The sequence below is a fragment of the Chiloscyllium plagiosum genome, unplaced genomic scaffold (genome assembly GCF_037043375.1).
Source record: "Chiloscyllium plagiosum isolate Xiang-an unplaced genomic scaffold, Cpla_swu_hap1 HiC_scaffold_14, whole genome shotgun sequence".
NCBI lineage: Eukaryota > Metazoa > Chordata > Chondrichthyes > Orectolobiformes > Hemiscylliidae > Chiloscyllium > Chiloscyllium plagiosum.
This window is the reverse complement of record NW_028270152.1, coordinates 53,011,466-53,035,041: the sequence shown is the minus strand read 5'-3', so window position 1 is coordinate 53,035,041 and position 23,576 is coordinate 53,011,466. Positions and strand designations below refer to the sequence as shown.

The 23,576-nt window shown below is 40.0% G+C and overlaps 1 protein-coding gene across 1 annotated transcript in view; it reads left to right on the top strand.

Moving 5' to 3' along the window:
- eif4e3 (eukaryotic translation initiation factor 4E family member 3) overlaps window positions 1-23,576 on the top strand; it is an 83,401-nt gene that overhangs the window by 31,538 nt on the left and 28,287 nt on the right. Inside the window, exon 2 of the mRNA XM_043708350.2 lies at window positions 17,720-17,792. Within this exon, the coding sequence (XP_043564285.2) occupies window positions 17,720-17,792 (73 nt within the window). The remainder of the gene's footprint in view (window positions 1-17,719; window positions 17,793-23,576) is intronic.

The following is a 23,576-nucleotide window of genomic DNA, read 5'->3' as shown; positions in this document are numbered from 1 at the left end:
AACACACCATTCTGCTTTTTCTCTGCTGGCCACAGAAACATCTGTCTGTACCTCTGACTAAAGAATCCCCTAACACAATTGATCTCTTGGAAGCCGACATACCCCTCGTTGCATCAGAGTCAGTCTCAATACCAGGAACTTGGCTGTTTGCGCTACGTTCCCCTGAGAATCCATCACCCCCTACATTTTCCAAACCAGCATACCTGTTTGAAATGGGTATATCCTCCTGCCCGAGGTGCCGATCTCTCTCACCCTTCCTGGAGTTAACCCATCTATGTGACTGTATCTGAGACTTTTCCCCCCTTCCTATAACTGCCATCCATCACATACTGTTACTGTTGCAAATTCCTCATCGCTTCTGTCTCTCCAACTGATCCACTCGATTTGATAAGATTCACATCCAACAGTATTTATGGCAGATACAATCCGCAGTAACCCTTAAATTCTCTTTAAACTCCCATATCTGACAAGAAGTACATATCACTGCAAAGGCCATTTTTGCTCCTTCACGATCTACAGACCCAGAAAATAACACCGTCTTATTCCTCTACAAACATTGCCCCAGGTTAAATTAATAGCTATGGGTTATATTTTAAGTTTAATCAAGAGACTTATCTCCAAAAACATATAATCAAGAAAGAACCCACTGTACTTATTACTGCAGCCTTTCTCTTGGACAGACTTAAAACAACAATTAACTTATCTGATTCTGTGTTGTGAACTTCACCCAAAACAGTCTCTCTCTCTCTCTCTCTCTCTCTCTCTCTCTCTCTCTCTCTCTCTCTCTCTCACTGTCCTCACCATGTGCTGCCTTTGTCTGCTCTTCTCCCTTTTAAACTGCTATAGTTTTACTGATTAGCAAGGTTAGATCTCATGGAATATAGGGAGAACTAGCCATTTGGATACAGAACTGGCTCAAAGGTAGAAAACAGAGTGGTGGTGGAGGGTTGCTTTTCACACTGGAGGCCTGTGACCAGTGGTGTGCCACAAGGATTGGTGCTACGTGCACTGCATTTCACCATCTATATAAATGATTTGGATGCCAACAGAAAAGGTAGAATTACTAAGTTTGCTGATGCCACAAATTGGAGGTGTAGTGGACAGCGAAGAAGGTTACCACACGAGTAAAATGGGATCTTGATCAGATGGGCGAATGGTTGAGGAATGACATTTGAAGTTTGATTTCGATAAATGTGTGGTGCTACATTTTGGAAAGGCAAATCAAAGCAGGACTTTTAAAGTAGCAGTCCTGGGGAGTGTTGCTGAACAAAGAGACCTTGGAGTGCAGGTTCATAGCTCCTTGAAAGTGGAGTCGCAGGTAGATAGCATAGTGAAGGCATTTGGTATACTTTCCTTTATTGGACAGAGTATTGAGTACAGGAGTTGGGAGCTGAAAATGTGTTGCTGGAAAAGCACAGCAGGTCAGGCAGCATTCAAGGAACAGGAGAATCGACGTTTCGGGCATGAGCCCCCCTTCAACACGACTGCTGGAGGAAGAGCGCCTCATCTTCCGCCTAGAAATTTTAACCTCCAGGATTTGGGAGGTCATGTTGCGGCTGTACAGGACATTGGTTAGGCCACTGTTGGGATATTGCGTGCAATTCTGGTCTCCTTCCTATCGGAAAGATGTTGTGAAACCTGAAAAGGTTCAGAAAAAATTTAGAACAATGTTGGAGGATTTGAACTAGAGAGAGAGGCTGAAGTGTCTAGGGTTGTTTTCTCTGGAGCGTCAGAGGCTGAGAGGTGGTGTATAAAATCATGAGGGGCATGGGTAGGTTAAATAGAAAAGGTATTTTGCCTGGGATGCGAAGGTCCCAAACTGGAGGGCATAGATTTAGAGTGAGAGGGGAAAAATTTTAAAAGGGACCTGAGGAGCAACATTTTCACACACCGGGTAGGTGTATGTATGTAATGAGCTGCCAGAGGAAGTGGTGGAGGCTGGTACAATTGCAAAATTTAACAGGCATCTGGATGGGTATATGATTAGGAAGGGTTTAGACTGATATGGGCCAAGTACTGGCAAATGGGTCTAGGTTAGGATATCTTGTCAGCATGAATGGGTTGGAATAAAAAGATTTTTTCCTTTCTGTCCATCTCGATGACTTTCTTATAACTCTCACAAGCACAATTTGTACATCCTGGTATAAGCTGCCATCCACATTCTGCCTGGTGAACAGGTATGCTGCCCTCTTTCTAGTTAGTTTTAATCCACCTGTTCAGACATGCTATGATAAACATCTGATCTGGATGGAATTTGAACATGGACCTTGTGCTTGAGGCAGGGACACTCACTGTGCCCCAAGATGCCACCATTTGTGTTTTGATTCAAGGCAGCACTATTGATCAATGATCAATAAATCCCCTAAAGCATCTATCTTGCAATTTTTAAATTGTAATCACCTACAAAACCTGATATTCCTAAAACAGTACTTCACTGGAACTCTGAGACTGTTATCTACAGCTAGCATTGTTATTGGGCAGAATTCAGAAAAATGTCACATGATTCCCTCCATTATTTTCCCATCTTAAATTTTAGAGACTGTCCTGCACAACAATTTCAAAACTTTGTAACAGCCAGAAGTGTATTGATTCAAGCCTTTTTCTAGAATTGACATTTGATACAATCTGGGCTGATGAATCAATGAGAGAGATGCACTGAGAGGTCTGTCTTTTAAATTATATTAGCATTGAAAGAAGCTTTCCTCCTGGTCGAATAGTTAACTATTATCCTTCAACTGATGTAACTAGAAACAGATTAGAAACAAACTGGAAACTTGTCTTTTTCAGATCCTGTGTACACACATTAGTTAGTCTACAACAATGACTACTTTATATTTTGTCAGCTGTGAGGCACTTTAGATGACCAGAAATGTCTGTTCTTGTTTTGTTTTCTTTTTGATTTTCTTTTTGTGACGCTTCATCTAAAACAATAACATTATCTCCAAGACATTTTGGCATTTTTAAAGAGTCCTTAGCAAATTGCCGATGATTGCTGGTAGAATGCATAATTTGTTTAAGTTAAAAATATATTTATTAAATTTGTACAGTGTAGAAAAATGCATCAAGCTAATTCACTTTTCTTTACTTAGAGTCATAGAGATATACAGCATGGAAACAGACCCATCCATGCCGACCAGATATCCCAACCCAATCTAGTCCCACCTGCCAGCACCCGGCCCATATCCCTCCAAACCCTTCCTATTCATATAGCCATCCAAATGCCTCTTAAATGTTGCAATTGTACCAGCCTCCACCACTTCCTCTGGCAGCTCGTTTCATACACGTAACACCCTCTATTATTAGAGTTTTGTGAAGATTAAGAGAGTCTTCACAAAATAGCTGAAAATTATTTTAGTGTGATTTTAATTTAGTGTCTGAAATGGGAAAATATCTGAATTTAAAATCAATAATTGTGGAAGAAATTGAGCATTTTTAAATAAATCCTTGTAAGTCACGTTAACACTGCTTCATTCAAGCAGTGGGGAAGACTGTTAGTTTGGCCGGTGTGTTTAAATTACCACAAGCTACCTTTAATTTGGTGACTTATTAAGAAATAGCACAATCAAATACTGAAAGCGATATTTAACATTTATTGCATGTAGCAGCCAAAATAAGACCCCTCAAGTCAGCAAGTTAAGCCTCTCAAAACCACTATCAGATTTAAAGGAGCAATTTAGCTATGGGTCCAACCAACACTGTCCATCTCTGGATATGTCCAGGGTTCAATCCTTGTGCAATGTAATTCTCTGGAGTTCTGCTGCTGAAGAATCCTGAAATTGAGTTCTGAAGATTTCCTTTTCTTATTAAGCTCATGATGTGACATTATTTACAATACTTCAGAAGTCACCAGTTCTGTAGTTTTTGTGTCGGGAATGAAATACAGCTGCTCTCATTCTCGCTTCTCTGTTCCTTGTTATTTTCAGAGTTAGCTGTCTGTTCGAAACACTCTGTCCAGCCATCTACTCCATTTGACCTTCTGGCATATGGAAGCCAGTTTTCAAGCAGTTGTTAAAACTGTTTGAATAAAAAACATAAACATTCACAGGATGAGGACGTTGTTGTCTTGGCCAAGATTAATTAAATCAAACTATTCTCTGGACAATCAGATTGCTGTGGGTCCGGAGTCGTATGTAGGCCAGGTCAAATAAAGCTAATTTCCTTAAGGGGCATTACTGAACCAGGTGGGCTTTTCCAACAATCAGCCACGATATCACAATCATCATTAAACTCCTAATTCCAGATTTCTTTTCCTGTTGAATTCAAAGTCCGTCATCCGCCATGGTGGGATTTGAACCCAGGTTCCCAACACATTACTTCGGTCTTAGGATTAATAACCTAGTGATAATGCCACTAGACCACTGCCTCCCTTTGACTCCTTTTCCCAGGGAGGTTAATTAACACTGACAACAAGTAGCTTATTGGTTTGTGGGGTTGTGACTCGCTATGGATGCCGAGGGCCATCAGCCTGAATACATCTATCTCATTACCTCCTGGGATGTTGTCTGGGTGTGAACAATACCAACAGAAGTCTTTGGTCATCTGTAAGGGCTGTTGGTATGGTCCTCTGCAGCAAAATACCTAAACTTTGAAGAAAGCCCACCTATTTTCCCTCACCGTAACTGGAAACCATGGTCTTTAACCAGTAGCTAAGATAGTTTAAAATTTATATCCCGATCTGTGTTCTGCAAGAGGTGAAAAGTAACGTGGCAAGAAAGAGGTTGAAGAGCAGCAACTGCTGGCATACAAGAGGACAAACTCCGTGAAACCTGTGCACTGGGGCATTGAACTCTCAGCTTGTTTTCTTTCCCTCCAGCTGCAACACCAATTTTTTCTTTGTATTTATGTGATGCAACTACCTATCAAATTCTATGTCCACTATTCACAGTTGTTTACTTATAGTTAGAATATTTATTTATATTACTTAGTAATAATTAAGTACAGAAACCTAGTCTGCATTGTCTGTTAACCTCAGTAGCTAAGATGGTTAGATTGGGGAATTTTGTGTCATTTGATTAAAATCTTTAAGCTTTGTGTGTACTCTGGGAATAGTGGAGTGGATTGACTTCCAGCCTGCAACCCCATTGAGGGGTGAACAATTTATTCTGGCAGTTTCAAAAAGAAATCTTCCAGTAGCCTATTTCAGTATATCATCTTAGCTCAACTGGAAACAATGGACACAATCATGAATCTTCTTTCTCAAATCAAAGGCATTGTTTTTAATTGTGACGATCCCACACGTCGATTTAGAGTGTATTACTGCTTCATTGAAATTATAATTTCAAATTTAAGTGCAGTTTAATGATTACGTTTCGACACGCGCACAGACATATTCCTTTGTTTTTAAAGGCTTTTTTAAATGTTAATACAGTCTAACTAAAAAAGATTGGCGGCTGCAAATGAGATGTATTGTTGCAGGCCCCTCGACTAAGTGGTGTTTCAAAAGACACCAGCTGTGTTATTTTGTTACTTATGGATATTTGAAAACACTAATGAAGTACCATCCAGACACCGTTCCAGCATACACTGAACAGAAGCATATTTATCTAGGCAGAAGTGAGGACTGCAGATGCTGGAAACCAGAGTTTAGATTAGAGTGGTGCTGGAAAAGCATAGCAGGTCAGGCAGCATCCGAGGAGCAGGAAAATTGACACTTCGGGCAAAAGCCCTTCATTAAACTTGTTCCCTTTTCTAGATATTGGTAGAACTAAGACTACTTTGGTAGTTCCATGATCACTGTTACCCATAGATTCATAGAAGTCTACATCACAAAGACCCTTTGGCCCATTGAATCTGTGCTGGTCAAAAGCAATTACCTAACTATTCTAATCCCATTTTCCAGTGCTTGGACTGGCATCATAAGTATACAGCTAAATAATTCTTAAATATTATGAGAATTGCTACTTCTACAACTTTACAGGTAGTGAGTTCCAGATTCCCACTATCTTCTGGATGAAGAAATATTTCCTCACATTTCCTCTAAACATTCTGTCCCTCTTTCCTCAAATCTATAACTCTTGGTCACTGACCCCTCCACCAAAGGAAAGGTTTCTTCCTATCTTGAAACCAATGCATCTTTGACCCTTAAGAAGCTTATGAAGAGCGATCATTGAAGTACTTTTTCCCAAATCCTATATCTGTTGTTTGATTTTGTCAAAGTTGTGTGTAAGTTTAAGGAAGTGCAAGTTTCTATTTGGAAGTTCTGCAGGATGTTCAGTGACAATGATGAATCCTTCTATGACGTGGCATTCATGTATGCCATCCTGTTTGATCTGCTGTTGGAAAGGAGTGTTTAGGGCATTCAAGATATCGCATTAAGAATGTTTCTGTTCTCCCTTCCTCTTCTTGACTTGCATCTTGATTTTAGAAAGTTTGTGGTCTTGTAGCTTGTAAGTTAAAATTTCTGATCCTTTTTGATTTTGATTATTTTAGTATTGTAATTGAGCAAGAAAAATTAGTTTGTTTCCTGCCTTAAATTGACTTTGGTGTGCTAGTATGTTGTTAGCAAAGCAGTCAAGGTTACTGATAGGTTGAGATAATTATGTGCTAATCACAATGTATTAATGTGTTCTACATGGTGGGGGTTAATTAGGTTGCAGGAATGAGAAATATTAAAGAGATATCTTAATATACCACGGTGGCACAGTGGTTAGCACTGCTGCCTCACAGCGCCAGAGGCCCGGGTTCAATTCCCACCTCAGGCGACTGTGCAAACTCCACACAGACATTCTCCCCGTGTCTGCGTGGGTTTTCTCCGGGTGCTCCGGTTTCCTCCCACAATCCAAAAATGTGCAGGTTAGGTGAATTGGCCATGCTAAATTGTCCATAGTGTTAGGTGAAGAGGGGAATGGGTCTGGGTGGGTTGCGCTTTGGCAGGTCGGTGTGGACTTGTTAGGCCGAAGGGCCTGTTTCCACACTAAGTAATCTAATCTAATTTGCCATCCCGAAGGGGCTTCCAAGTATGTTATTCGCCAAGGAATCATGCCACTACTCTCATTCATTTGCCTCATGGGAGCAAGTTTTAATGCAGCCTTTCATCCTCACTTCCAATGCATTGAATAACAGTCAAGGGTGAAGACTTTAGCAAACTGGAAACCGTTTTAATGCCCAGGCTAACGTGATATATGCAGAGGATCAAATTTCCTGAGTTCAGTTCTCTGTACTCACTACTTTAGCTAGCTGAGTAGGGGAACAGTGACCAATAATTGGACTGGTTCTTGTCATATTTGGCTTTATTGTTTAAGGAAAAGGAAATGTTTGTCAAAGACTTCAACTGTCTAGCTTTAAATGGGATTTCTAATCCTTCTATATTAACTGTACAAAAGTCTGTCCTGAAATATTTGACTGATCATTTGGAATATTACATCAAAGTCATTGTGTGAAACTGGCATGTAGGTAAAAACAAAGACTGCAGATGCTGGAAACCAGATTCTGGATTAGTGGTGCTGGAAGAGCACAGCAGTTCAGGCAGCATCCGAGCTGCTCCTCGGATGCTGCCTGAACTGCTGTGCTCTTCCAGCACCACTAATCCTGAAACTGGCATGTAGCAACATGGAAAACCTGCTCAGCAGTAGAGGTCTACTGCCACCTAGTGTCAGTTTGATTCTGTCCATTCAATTTGTAGTTTCACATTTGAGTTTCAAGAAACATTCAAACTGAGCTCTGAAACAAACTACTTGTAATTAAAGAAATATTGCCAGATTTTAATATGTGCTAGATACCATCTAAAGCTATTTTACATTTCTACAGGCAAAAGTTTGTTTTACATTTAGTTTATTAAGTGTCACTTCCTAAGTATTCTGGAAGTTGCTTGATCTGTTAGCAAAAGCTGAAAATGTGTTGCTGGAAAAGCGCAGCAGGTCAGGCAGCATCCAAGGAGCAGGAGAATCGACGTTTCGGGCATGAGCCCTTCTTCTGTTATCAAAAGGTCAATTGTTTACAAATTCAGTCTGACTGAAGAGCTGAAATGCAACCTTTGTTTGTAATTTCGATGGGTGTACTTAAAACAGAGTGGTTAAGTATACATGATTTACATATTTCCTGTCCTTGATTGTGGGTCCCAGCTGAGAAAGTTGAGTACAAAGACTCATGAGTAAGGCATGATGGGGATTAAGTAGCAACTAATGGCCAAAGTTGACATATGATCAGGCTCAAAGCAAGTAACAATCAGACCGAGAGAGATCACATTGTCCCAAACTTGTACAGTATTAGATTGCTAGGCACGTGAATTGATATGCCTGAGTTGTGGCTAAACCTGAGACATTACATGTGTAGTGTCTCCCACCCATCGTCATCCTCTAACTGTGTGTGTGTGTGTGTGTGTGTGTGTGTGTGTGTGTGTGTGTGTGTGTGTGTGTGTGTGTGTGTGTGTGTGTGTGTGTGTGTGTGTGTGTGTGTGTGTGTGTGTGTGTGTATATGTTGGTACGGTAAGGCTTTTTTCCATTTTACATTCTCCTCCTTCCCCTTCGCCACCTCCATCCTCTTCCCCCTCTTCCCCCTGCCCCCCTCCCACCTCCGTCCTTCCCCTCCCCAAAGGTTAGTGGAGTTGTCGATAGTGTGGAGGGCTATTGTGGGTTGCAATGGGAAATTGACAGGATGCAGAACTGTGCTGAGAAGTGACAGATAGAACTCAATCTGGAAAAGTGTGAAGTGATTCATTTTGGAGGGTTGAATTTGAATGTAGAATACAGGGTTAAAGGTGGGATTCTTGACAGTGTGGAAGAACAGAGGGATCTTGGGGTCCATGTCCATCGATCCCTCAAAGTTGCCATACAAGTTGGTTGGGTTGTTAAGGCGTATGGCATGTTGGCTTTCATTAGCAGGGGGATTGCATTTAAGAGCCACGAGGTTATGCTGCAGCACAACCTCACTTAGTCCACACTTGGAATATTGTGTTTAGTTCTGGTCACCTCATTATAGGAAGGATGCAGAGGAGATTTACCAGGATGCTATCCAGACTGAAGGGCATGTCTTATTAAAGGCTGAGGGAGCTCGGGCTTTTCTCATTGGAGCGAAGAAGGATGAGAGGTGACTTGAAAGAGGTGTATAAGATGATGAGGGGCATAGATAGAGTGGATAGCCAGAGAATTTTCCCCAGGTGGAAATGGCTATCACGAGGCAACATAATTGTAAGGTGATTGGTGGAAGGTTTAGGGGAGATGTCAGAGGTAGATTTTTTTTATATACAGAGAGTGGTGGGTGCATGGAATGCATGGGCAATGGTAGAACCAGATATATGAGGGACATTTATGCGACTCTTGGATAGGCACATTGAAGATAGTACAATGAAGGGTATGTAGGTTAGTTTGATTTTAGAGTAGGATAAATGGTCAGCACAGCATCAAGAGCCGAAGGACCTGTATTGTGATGTACTGTTCTATCTTCACCTGCAAACTTAGCCAGAATGCCCACAGTTCCTACGTCTGAATCATTAATGTATAAAGTGAAAAGTTGTAGTCTCAGAACTGAGTTTGCGGAACACCACTTGTCATCGACTGCCATCCTAAGAAGGAACCATTTATCCCTACTCTCTGTTATCCATGCTAGCACCTTGGGCCCTTTATATTACTCAGTAGTGTCCTGTGCAGCACCTTGTCAAAGGCCTTCTTCAAGTCTAGGTCGATAACATCCATTGGCTCACCTTGGTCTCACCTGCTCATTACTTCCTCAAAGAATTCTAGCAGATTTGTCAGGCATGACCTCCCCTTGATGAAACCATGCTGACTTTGCCCTATTTTACTGTACACTTTCAAGTATTCAGAAATCCCATCCTTCACAATGGATTCTAGGATCTTACCCACTACTGAGGTTAGGCTAATCGGTCTGTAATTTTCCATCTTTTGCTTTACTCGCTTTTTAAACAGAGGTTTTATGTTAGCAATTTTCCAGCCCTCTGGGACCTCTCCCGATTCTATTGATTCCTGAAAGATCACCACTAGCTCTTCCACAATCTCTTCAACATCTCCCTTAGAACTCTGGGTGTAGTTTATCTGGCCCTGGTGATTTATCCACCTTCAGACCTTTTTAATTTTTCTAGCACTTTCTCCTTCTTCCTCTCTGTACCTTGCTTCTTTTTCCTCATAATGAATGTGTGCCGTGTCTCCTGAAATATTCCCAGAAATTCTTGCCATTGCTGTTTCTCTTACTTTGCTGGTAGGCTCCTCTCACAGTCAATTCTACCCAGCTCCTCCCTCATGCCTCTGTAGTTGCCTTTATTCAGCTGTGAAACCGTTACCTCTGATTCTATCTTTTCCCTCTCAAATTGCAGAGTAAATTCAACCATATAAATATCACTGTATCCTAAGAGTTCCTTCACCTTAAGCTCTTTACGGTTCCTCAATTCTACCAACACAGATTCTACATCACCTGACATTTAGAGACTGCACTATAGTGTCCAGATCTTTCTTCCTTCAGCACTGGCTTTATTTATTAATTTAACTGCCTGTAGCAGGTACATATATTTAGCATTAGGTCTGCAAAATGCAGATAGTTTTCCACATATCCATAGTTCGCCAAGCACAATTTCCAGTGTGTTAAGATTCTGCTGGAAATGAGTGGTATAGTGTTCTTCACATTATGGCTGACACAATGTTGTGTTGCAAAGTTGCAGAACATTTCCTCTTCAGCCTATATCTAGGTCAATAATAAAGGTGGTGGCAGTAAAAACACATTCACTGAGGGACAACAATCAAACAAATCAGTCAATTGACAATTTTCTGCCCACCCTGGTGCATTCCTTAATTACCAACAACACCTCACAGCCCCAGAGCACCCTCCCATGCAATTCAGAAGGTGGAACACTTACCTGTTTACCTCCTCCATCCTCACTATCCAAGGGTTCCAGTCTCACCTATTGTCATTCCCTGCCCGTCGCAGCAAAATGGTTAGAGACATTGTATAGTTTTACCTCCTTCATCTTTATTCCAGACCCTGGAGGGAGAGAGAGAGAGCGATCGCCCATGTGCACAGAGGCATGAGTTCACGGTCTTCTCTGGAATTGCAGTTTCTCAATGAACTATATAGTTATTTTACAGGGAGAAGCACCCAGATAAGGCAACATATGTATCGATTGGGTGACCGTTACAATTAGCGAGTATCGATAGTAAAGATTAAGCCATCTGCTATTACAAAATGAATAACTGACTTTACATAATTAATGCTTTTGTTACACTGACCTCACATATTGAATGCTTGCAATATTGTTAAATGGTTCTATGTAATGAATGCTTTTCCACCTTGTTAACACATTACTCTTGCCTCCAGCACCCCATTGTTAACGGTAAATTCTAATCTGATCTGAGTCATACTTAGCTGAGCCTCTTGTTTCACAAAACTCAGAACTTAACTCTTTCTCTGCCTGCTTATATCCTATACACATTGTCACACTGACCAAATGAAGTAGCAATTTACTCACACCTCACTCAATCTGGTCTCCTGTATTCACGGCAAAATGTTGTCTGCTCTACACTGGGTATACAGAATACAGACTCGGTGACCATTTTGCAGAAGTTATCTACAAGAATAATAGGGTGGTTATGGTAGGGGATTTTAACTTTCAAATATAGACTGGGACTGTCATAGTGTTAAGGGTTTAGATGGAGAGGGATTTGTTAAGTGCGTACAACACAATTTTCTGATTCAGTATGTGGATGTACCTACTAGAGAAGGTGCAAAACTTGATCTCCTCTTGGGAAATAAGGCAGGGCAGGTGACTGAGGTGTCAGTGGGGGAGCACTTTGAGGTCAAGGACAATATATTTTATTAGTTTTAAAATAGTGCTGGAAAAGGATAGACCAGATCTAAACGTTGAAGTTTTCCATTGGAGAAAGGTCAATTTTGCTGGTATTAGGCAAGAACTTTCAAAAGTTGATTGGGGGCAGATGTTTGCAGGTTAAGGAACGGCTGGAAAATGGGAAGCCTTCGAAGAGTCCAGAGACCGTATACTCCTGTTAGGGTGAAAGGCAAGGATGATAGGTGTAGGGAATGCTGGATGACTAGAGAAATTAAGGTTTTGGTTTTAAAAAAACAAGAAAGCATATGTCAGATATGGACAGGAGAGATTGAGTGAGTGAATCCTTAGAGTATGAAAGCAGTAGGAGTATACTTAAGCGGGAAATCAACAGGGCCAAAAGAGGACGTGAATAGCTTTGGCAAATAGAGTTAAGGAGAATCCAAAGGGATTTTATAAATACTTTTAAGGACAAAAGGGTAACTAGGGAGAGAATAGGGCCCCTCAAAGATCAGCAAGGCAGCCTATGTGTGGAACCATAGGAGATGAGGGAAATACTAAACGGGTATTTTGCATCAGTGTTTACCATGGAGAAAGACATGGAAGATATGGAATGTGGGGAAATAGACAGTGACATCTTGAAAAATGTCGATATTACAGAGGAGGAGGTGCTAGATGTCTTGTAAGTGGATAAAAACACAAATCCCCAGGACCTGATCAGGTGTAACCTGGAACTCTGTGAGAAGCTAGGGAAGTGATTGCTGGGCCGCTTACTAAGATATTTGTATCAGCGATTAGTCACCAGTGAGGTGTTGGAAGACTGGACGCTAGTTAACGTGGTGCTGCTATTTAAGGAAAGTGGTATGGACAAGCTAAGGAACTATAGACTGGTGAGCATGACATCAGTGGTGGGCAATTTGTTTGATGGAATCCTGAGGAATAGGATGTACATGACTTTGGAAAGGCAAGGACTGATTAGGGATAATCAGCATGGCTTTGTGTGGTAAATCATGTCACATGAACTTGATTGAGTTATTTGAAGAAATAACAAAGCGGATCGATGAGTGCAAAACAGTAGACGTGATCTATATGGACTTCAGTAAAGTATTCACCGAGGTTCCCCATGGGAGACTGGTTAGATCTTATGGAATATAGGAAGAACTGGCCATTTGGATACAGAACTGGGCTCAAAGGTTGAAGACAGAGGGTGGTGGTGGAGGGTTGCTTTTCAAACTGGAGGCCTGTGACCAGCGGTGTGCTACTGGGTTCACTGTTTTTTGTCACTTATGTAAATAATTTGCATGGGAACGAAGGAAGTAGAGTTAGAAAGTTTGCAGATGACACCAAAATTGGAAGTATAGGGGACAGCGAAGAAGGACACCTCAGATTACAATGGGATCTTGCTCGGATGGGCCAATGAGCTGAGGAGTGGCAGATGGACTTAAATTTAGAAGTGCTGCATTTTGGAAAAGCAAATCAGAGCAGGACTTGTACACTTAATGGTAAGGCCCTGGGGAGTATTTCTGAACAAAGAGACCTTGGAATGCACATTCATCATTCTTTTGAAAGTGGAGTCACGGGTAGATAGGATAGTGAGGAAGGTGTTTGGTATGTTTTCTTTTATTGGTCAGAGCATTGAATGTAGGAGTTGGGAGATCATGTTGTGGCTGTACAGGACATTGGTTAGGCTACTTTTGGAATATTACATGCCATTCTGGTAGCCTTCCTATTGGAAGGATGTTGTGAAACTTGAAAGGGTTCAGAAAAGATTTACAAGGATGTTCAAGGTTGGAGGATTTGAGCTATAGGAAGAGGCTGAATAGGCTGGGGCTGTTTTTTCCCTGGAGCATCTGAGGCTGAGGGGTGACCTTATAGAGGTTTATAAAATCATGAGGGACACGGATAGGATAAATAAACAAGGTCTTTCCCTGAGGTGGGGGAGTCCAGAAATAGAGGGCATAGGTTTAGGGTGAGAGGGGAAAGATCTAAAAGAGACTTAAGGAGCAACGTTTTCACGGAGAGGGTTGTGTGTGTGTGTGGAATGAGCTGCCAGAGGAAGTGGTGGAGGCATCTGGATGGGCATATGAATAGGAAGGGTTTAAGAGGGATATGGGCCAAGTGCTGGGAAATGGGACGAGATTAGGTTGGGATATTTGGTTGGCATGGACAATTTGGACTGAAAGGTCTGTTTCTGTCCTGTACTTCCCTATGACTTGATGACCTGCATTCCATCTGTTTAATAATACCTGGGTTTCCAATTGTCTGCCAGTTCAACACCACAGGTGTTACCTGGCCAATACTTCCATCTCATGCCTGTACTGAGACACTGCATAAGCTGGAAGAATAATATGTCATTTTCCCTGTGTCCGCCCTATTTTCTGCATGAAAAGACATTTTCCTCGTATTAGTTCTGAAGAACGGTCACTGGATCTGAAAAGTTAACTTTGATTTATCTTCACAGATGCTGCTTGACTTGCTGAGGTTTTCCAGCAATTGGTGTTTTTGTATGTCATTTTCAATTTGTGGAATCTCTAGCCTTTAGATCTTAATATCACGCTCAATCGTTTAGAACCTGAACTCTGTTAAGAATACCCATCTATTAACCCTAATGTTGTATACTAACTGGACCATCTTTTCTAACATCCCCAATATATAAAGATATAAATTTTTTTTAGTCTGTTCGTACATATAATGACATACTTCTGGAGCAATTGAGGTTTGAACCCAGACCTTCTGGCCCACAGGTAGGACAAATTACACTGTACCAAGTGCCTTGTTTAGATCTTGAAATGCTCTTTCATTGGCTATTCCATGTTCAGATTTCTTTTGTCACATCACTTGGTTAAAGAAAAATCTATGACAGTAAGAGACAAAGTTGACCACTGATCCCTTCCACTGCTCTGTTTCAAGGACTGAAATTACAAAGTTATAAGCTTTAATGAGAGCCTATATTTAACCCCCCCCTCCCCAATCAGTGAAAGCTGATGTTTGTCTTGTTCGGTCCCTTTTATAATCCATAGAATACGTTCTCCCTTAATATCACAGAGATGAACTGCAGAATCCTTCTGAACGTGCACCAGCTGTTCCACTACTCAAAAACCAATCATTATTTATCAAGCTAATAATCTCTGGCATTCACAACAGGACCTAATTGCACAAGCTAATGAGCAATCTGTTGCTGGCCAAATTTTATTTTGCGCAGGCACCTTGGTGTTGTACTGTGATATTTCCTTTTGCCACTGCTTGTATACAACAGTGTAAACTCAACTCTCGCAATGAATACCATTTTTTTTGTAAAAATGTGCAGCATTTCTTTTCGCAGTCCTTGATTCTTACAAAGGTCTTGTATCTATTTCAGTTCACAATCAAGATCGAGGTGCCAGTGTAAAAAAAACACTTGCACTTCTGCCTATGTAGTGCTTCCTCAATGTCAACCTTGTCTAAGGGTTCAAGTCTCTGGCCTGGGCTTTGTAGCTCCAATATTTGAGTCAACATATTCCGCCTTATACAGGGAGTGAATGATGGCATTTTTAGACTAAAATCTGAAAATTATTGCTACTCCCATGGCACCTAAAGGAAGGGAGTTAAAAAGTAGGAAATGCTGCTGCAACTGTAATACACATTAGTGAGACCTCATGTGGAGTACTGTGTACAATTTTGGTCCCCTTTTATATGAGGAGCAAATGCAGTTGTATTGGAGGCAGTTAAGTGAAGATTCACTCTATTTAATTCCAGCAATATGGGATTTAGCTTATCCCAAGTGATTGAGCAATTTAGATCTATGCTGTCTAGAGTTTAGAAGAATGAGTGGAGATCCAATTAGAAATATATGATGCTAAAGGAGATGGCAAAGTTGATGGAAAAAAATGTTTCGTCATGGGGCAATCGAGACCGAGATACTCATGCTTCTAGTGCCTATTATCCGGCACCCTCCTGATTCCTAGGGATTATCCCCAGAACGTGCTGTTTTTCCAACACTTTTTTTTTCCAATCTGACTGTTTCAGTATATTTTACTATGATACAATTTGAGGAATAGGAGACTTCATAAATTTTCAGATTAAAACTGAAGTTGAGCATGCATTCATGGACTTTGGTTATCTGACTAACATTACCAGATCCTTCTCAAATTTAGTTAATTAAAAATCAACAAATTATTACTTTGATCAAGCTGGTTGTGTGCCCTACTGTATAGTCATTAGCTTGTCAAAGGAGACAGCTGCTTGTCTGGTTTGAATCTCCTGGCCTATTGCTTTTCATTCATTTCAGTGTCTTCCACAACATACCCAAGTTAACCAGTATTTATAGATTTGATCTTTTCAAGGTTTGCGTAAAGATTTATTTTGCATAGCTAGGGAAAAAAATCTCTTCCCATTTGTGAAAAGATTGAAAACAATAGAGCACCGATACAAAGTAATTGGTAAAAAAGGCAAAAGTGGTACGCGAGAAAGCTTATTCACACAGCACAGTCAGAATCTGGAATCCGCTGCCTGAATCTGTGGTAGAGACTTTTACATTACATTACAGTGTGGAAACAGGCCCTTCGGCCCAACAAGTCCACACCGACCCGCCGAAGCGCAACCCACCCATACCCCTACATTTACCCCTTACCTAACACTATGGGCAATTTAGCATGGCCAATTCATCTGGCCTGCACATCTTTGGACTGTGGGAGGAAACCGGAGCACCCGGAGGAAACCCACCCAGACACGGGGAGAACGTGCAAACTCCACAGTCAGTCGCCTGAGGCGGGAATTGAACCTGGGTCTCTGGCGCTGTGAGGCAGCAGTGCTAACCACTGTGCCACCGTGCTTGTTCAATCAGGGTGTTCACAAAGCATGTCATTCTGATGTTGCAATTAGTTTATTGAATAATCCATACTGTGCTAAGAATTACACTGGGAGTAATTTCAGGCTCATAAAAGTTGGGCTTGCAATGTGAAGCATTTACTTGTGCTTGAAGCTACATACTAATATACAGGACCCTGTTTTCTGTTAGCATAAGGAAATTATACAGTGGTCATGAGGAAGGTAATCTCTGCATTTCCATGGCAACACCTTGACTAATCAAAATCTGCTGGTTTAATCTGAGCTAAAGATTGTTCTTGCTCCATCTCTGTCAATGAAGGCCCAAATAATCAACACCCTTTTTCTCATGCTGTATAAATTGCCTTTTTTTTCAAGTCTGCCTCTTGCATTCCACTGCTGTTGAGCGCAAGGTGAAAGGTTTCAACTCTTTGTTTCTTTGTAGCAATATTCAAAAAGGGCTTGAACTGCAGTTTGACCAGGAACAATGTGCAGACTTGCAGGTAGAAGGCAGGAGACAGGCATGAAACAGAATCCTTATTGAGACAATGGGTGCAGACCTGATAGGCTAAATGTATACTAATAATTAAGTAGTTCTGTGATTTGAGAATTTTAAATAGCTCCTCCCAACAAATATGTATTGCACAGTTTGAAGTTTGACTCTTTTTTTTTGTAACTAACCATGAAAAACATCATTGTTGAATCTTGGCATTTTGTTTTTAACCTCCGTTCTACATGAACAGGAAGTCGTGGTGCAAGCTGTATTGTTCTATGTTCTAAACCTTGACAGTAAAGCTATTATGAGACTTCCTCTGAGCTATCTAAGTAGTATAGCATCCTCCAGTGTCAAAACATTGTATTGCAAGACAGGACATTTTGTATTTACGGTATTAACAACATTTAGTTTTTGTATTTTATTTGTACTTTGTAAAACTGAAGTGGAAACTACTTTTAATAATAGGGTTAAAGTTTCTCAGGGAACTGAATTTGATCTGGACTGAAAAAAGATCCCAGCTTGGTAATATATTGCTGGTCCAGAAGCTACACGACCTGAGTTCATACCAGCAATTTGTTGAATTAAAATGTGTAATGTAAATCAGAAATGTTTTGAAAACAGTTTTGAAAAATGTAACGAAAACAGTTTTCTGAGTCGAGACACTGGTGTTTAGTTTTCCTTGTGTTTGTTTTTAGGTCAGTTCCTGGAACAACTGCAGCAGAGTGTGAATCCAACTTGAAAAAAATTTACACTGTGCAAACTGTCCAGGTGAGGAGAAAACATTGATATATGGAAGAAGCTGAAGTGCTATCATTGTGGAATTAATCTAAAGTTAGCCAAAATTACCCTTCTCTGTACTGTTTCAAAAAGTTAAACAATATATCTTAACAGTGTGCACCGTTGGTTTCACTGAGTTTGGTGAACGTTAGCTTCATTAGGATCTGTGAATGACTCCAGCTGATAGTTTTGTAGGAGTTTATATTTCTGTTTCCTATATAGATATATTAATAGTTCGTCCCAGTTATGCCACACTGAGCAGTGAAAGTAATTAGCTGCAATTATAATGCAGATACCTTCCTCTGAAATTAGGAGAAATAGAGTTTCATGCATTCAAACTGTGCAGATAAAACTTTACCATTGTTGTCTTTAATTGCTGGTAAAGTTGCTAATGTTAGAATAGAAAGTAGTTATTTCTGATGGGAGCAGACCTAGTGAGTTCTGAGAAGATTTGTAGCTCAGGTTGAAGCTTTGGATGTGGGTTTGCTCACTGAGCTGGAAGGTTCATTTCCAAACATTTCATTACTCTGCTAGGTAACATCTTCAGTGGGCCTCAGGCGAAGCAATGCTGAAAATTCCTGCTTTCTGTTTATATGTTTGGGTTCTGCTAGTAGCAGAACTAGCAACAGCAGTCATTAGTGTTAAAAATCTAGGAGGAGGAAGAGTGTCTTGCTGGTTAAATATTGTCTCTTTTGGAGGGAAAAATACCTTTTTGTGACAACTTTCAAAAATCTTTCAAGAAACGCTGATTAAGCCACATATGTACCACATCATGGGCAGACCAGACCCAGTGCTTGCACCATTAAGTACAATCAAATTATCAAAATAGATCGTATGAGATGCTTAGGATAATTGGGTGCTGGCAGAAATTGTATCATCACCGGAACGAAAGAGTTCCCAAGGCTGATTAGACAAGAGACATTTGCTCCCATTGTTTTCTCTCTTTGTCCAAAGGGAGTAGATTTAATGCGATTTGATAAATTTCATTCTTGTTAAATGTTCACTTAGCCTTTTTCCTTATTGACAAAGCATACTCCTTATCTTTAAACCATGCTCCTCAATTTTAGTGCTTAAACTGAAAATTGTATTCAATGTCTACTAGATCATCCCTTTGTGTATCTGCCTGTACATTTGCATTAAATTTGTGCTGTCAACAGTAATATTTTAAACATTACTGCTAACAGCTGTTTTAAAACAAACGGCCATCCTGTATAATTAATTGTCTATTTAAAATACTATTGTAATCCTCAGATTTCCTTCGTCTATTGATTCTCTGTTCTTCTCCATCCTGCCTTGGTCTCTACCAACAATATTCTTGTTTCTTATCCCACAATACCTTCTCTGTTTCTGAATCCACTTTCTACAAATCCTCTGCTCATCTCTTGCTGCCATTACAGGCCTGAAACTCACTGTCTTAAAATGGCCACTCCCTTGATAACCAGGTTTGCCTCATCCATTACATATTTGTAGATGACTGCTGATCTACTGAACCTGGCTTGGGTACACACCTTTGCTAATGCTGAGGCAATCTTGAAAAAGGCAATGATAGTTTAGCTGAGCATGAATATAGGTTGGTACTGTTCTGATTCCCAGTTTTTAAATTCCTGTGGCAGAGACTTTAATCGTTAGCTGAAAAATGTGTTGCTGGAAAAGCGCAGCAGGTCAGGCAGCATCCAAGGAGCAGGAGAATCGACGTTTTGGGCATAAGCCCTTCTTCAGGAATCGTTAGGTCAAGAAGTAAACTTTGGACTTTTTAGCAAAGTGAAAAGAATTTGTATGTTTTTCTCTGTATTATTGCAGTTAATTAAAATTTGTTACGGGAATGAAACCATGTTGATTAAGGTTATCGGGATTGTTGCAATCTCTATGCTAAACCAATTATTTTTCAAACCTTTCTCAAAGCTGTGTATTTGCAATCCCAGTTAAACCATAAAAAACACTATTTTTCTCACATGGCATGTGGACATTGCTGGCAGGACCATCATTCGCTACCGATCCTTAATTGGGATTGAACTGATTGGCTCTCTAGGCCATTTGAAAACAGTTAAGAGTCTACCACGTTTCTGTGAATCTGAAGCCACATGTAGTCCAGATGAGGTAAGGATGATGGATCTCCTTTGGAAGAGCATTAGTGAACCAGATGGATTATTACAATGGTAGATTTAGTTATGTTCTACCTATTACACTACCTTTTAAATTACAGATTTATTATGTTTACATTTCATTATTTGCAATCAGGGTGAAGGGTTCCAGCCCAAAACGTCGATTTTCCTGTTCCTCGGATGCTGCCTGGCCTGCTGTGACTTTCCAGCACCACACTGTCAGCTCTGGATTGCGAGTCCAATAACTTTAACACTTCGCCACTCCTTCCCCAAGTGCAAGCTAATTTATTTGAACAGTAATCACATTTAAGACATGAACATGCACAGACAACCACCGTAGCAGATATACTTGGTTTTAAATTACACATGACCTGTTCGAGATTAGGTAATTGTTACTGTGGGTTTGGGCCTCTTTAGTTCAAGCTTGGTAGGTTTAGAAATTGATTCCCAGGACTAGCTCAATCACATGAGAATCCATACCTCCAGGATGCAGTAGTACAAAAGCATTGTATTGAGATTGTTTCATCTAGGCAGCCAGAAGGTTTAATTTAGCAGACTTAAAATGATTTGATGTTTTAATTAGTAGCCCATAGGAAAACAAACCTTGAACAAGTACTTGGTGCATTTGGTAAAGGAAGAGGCTAATGGAGGATAGTTTAGCAACTGGGAAATTTTAGATATGAGAACAGATTAGAATCAGTAGTTTTATCACCTTCTCTGACTCTCATCTCAAACTTTATTAAGCAATATGTTTGAAACCAAATTTGAAATCAATTTGATGTCATTTTAAAAAAAAGTTTTATCTTCATTTTGTAATATTCAATACATAGAAAATTATGAAAGGAAAATTTTCTAAAACATTCTATTATTCATAGTTTAGTAAAGGAGCTCAACCTACAGAACGGGTGTAATAATATTGGGAGTTTTAGACTTGACTATCATTCCTATGTCATGACATGTAAAATCCTTAAGCAAGTAAAGCAGTATGAGAAAGCAAAAAAGGCATTGTTGCGGGTGATTTTGTGTTTGTATATTCAGATGTACTTCCAGAATTCTATGCCCTCAGCAACTATAGAATTGTTTAACCTATAACTGGCACAGACTCCACCTTTTGACAACTCATTAAACTGGGATCAAATCCGATTTAAATATAAACTGCAAAGGAGAGTATCGTAGTAGTATCAGCATGTAGTAGCATCAGTAGTAGTAGTGCTGGGTATCATTCTGATCAATCTATGCTGTATATCCTTCAGGGCTAGTATGTTCTTCCCAGTGTCTGGTGTCCAGATCTGTGCATCGTACTTCACATGTCGTCTAATCCAGGATTTCTATATTGTGATATTAACTGTCTGACTTATATATATTTTAAGTTTGGATTTTGAATTATGTGTAAGTAACATGTGTTTTGAGTCTCAAGTTAGTTATTACGTTTGTCAGTATTTATTTTAAAACAGTTGTGGTGATTTCTTTTAAAATGGATTGAGGGTTACTTTGGCAGCCTAATGGGTTTTCGTTTACTTTAGGATTTTATTACCTAACGAGGGAGACAGTTGCACCACAAAGTTTCTGTGAGGAATTCCTGGACTGAGGCTGTACTTTTACTGTGTTTAAATCATTTGGAATTTGTCTTAATTTCCTTTTGCTTAATGAACTTCTGTTTTATTGTTAAAACTGCATAGAAACAAATTCTTAATTAAAATGCATATTTCTTTTGACTTCACACTGAAAATATAAAGATGATCAAAATACTTACCTGTTCTTATGGTATCTGTGGAGCTATTTTTTAAAACAAATCTTGTCTAGTAGCTGAGTTTTTAAATATGCAAGTTACATTGTACAAACAGAGATGCCAGGTTCCATTACTGCTCTGGGCTGAGTTAACTGATCTGAACATGCTGACAGTTTAGGTTGCTCAGTTGACCTCAGAACTCTCAGTTCCTGATTTCTTCCTGATCGCTGGCCAATGAGATCTCCTTGTGCTAACATCTCATGAGGTGAGCATGATGCTTCACCATTTAATATTTTACCAGCATTGTCATGCTGAATTTATTCTTACTTAATGATTTTCTGTCTTTTGTTCTACTTTCATAATTCGCTGACAACATGCAAAATATTTCTTTCCTCCATTGCAGATTTTTGTTGCGTTACATCAAAATGAAATTGTTGCCATCGCATTTCAGCAAGGGGAAATTTTCAAGTTTCAACACTCGCGATGCACCCCTAAAATAACATTTCATATGATATAAATAAAAATCAAATCTACCCATAAGCATCCAACTATCCAAATTTCCCTGAAACTTTATCCATGAGACTTCATCATCCCTCAAAACTAGGATTCACTTTGACTGCACATTGCTCCAGTGAAAGAATTCTTTAAAATTAGCACAAAAATAATATGAGAATTAAAGTGGTATGTTTATTGTTTTGTCCCTGCATTTTCCTTTACTTCTGACTTTATTTTTTGAAATGGACAAACTAAAGCATGAAGCCAACTAATCAATCTTGTTGTGGGGAAAGAAATGCAATCATAACAAGTACTGTATTTTGGAAGTATGGTAGCGACTTGCATACAGCAAGGTTGAAGGATAAGTGATGGCTAAGATAACAGATTGAACTCCTTTGCTCTGAATAGTGCCCTGCGTTATTTTACAAACATGTAGGAGGGCAAAATTTATTGGTGCTTTTTAGTTTCAGTTGCAATAGCAGTAATGCTGCTGACCAGGCTGATCACTCACCTGAATAAAATTTAACATAGCTTCTGTCAATAATGCAAATGGCACTTTGGTCTCCCTGCTATTGGAAAGATGTTGTTAAATTTGAAAAGGTTCAGAAAAAAAATTTACAAGGATGTTGCCAGGGTCGGAGGGTTTGAGCTATAGGGAGAGGCAGAACAGTGTGGGGTTATTTTCTCGAGAATGTTGAAGGCTGAGGGGTGTCCTTGCAGAAGTTTATAAACTTCTTATATGAGGGTCATAGGGTGAATAGCCAAGGTCTTTTTTCTACAGGGTAGAAGAGTCCAACCTAAAGGGCCTATGTTAAAGATACAAGTGAAAGATGTAAAAGGGACCTAAGGGTAACTTTTTCTGTGTGTGGAGTGAGCTGCCAGAGGAAGTTGTAGAGGATGATACAATTACAACATTTTAAAAGACATCTGGATAGCTATATGAATAGGAAGGGTTTGGAGGGATATGGGCCGGGTGCTGGCAGGTGGGACTAAAATTGGGTTGGGATATCTGGTCAGCATGGACAGGTTGGACCGAAGGATCTGTTTCCATGCTGTACATCTCTGTGACTCTAAATAGGGAATTAACTTCAATATTCTGTTCAAGAGTCGACCGTGTTTCAGTTTGTACTATATTTTTAGCATAGATTATGTACTTAGGTATCTAGAATCAATACTCTTCTGGTTCCAAGGGAGAATGTTACCATTGAACCAATATTCAGCATTCACTGGATCATAGAAAATAAGTTGTTTGCTCTGTGGCCAAGTCATTAATGTCTGAAGGTTCAGCCCTTGACAATTAGTCACAGAAAGATGACTGCATTGGCACCACCTCATGCTCCCGCGAGGAAATTGAGCAATTCATCAACTTTACCAACACATTCCACCCTGACCTTAAATTTACCTGGACCATCTCTGACACCTCCCTCCCCTTCCTGGACCTCTCCATCT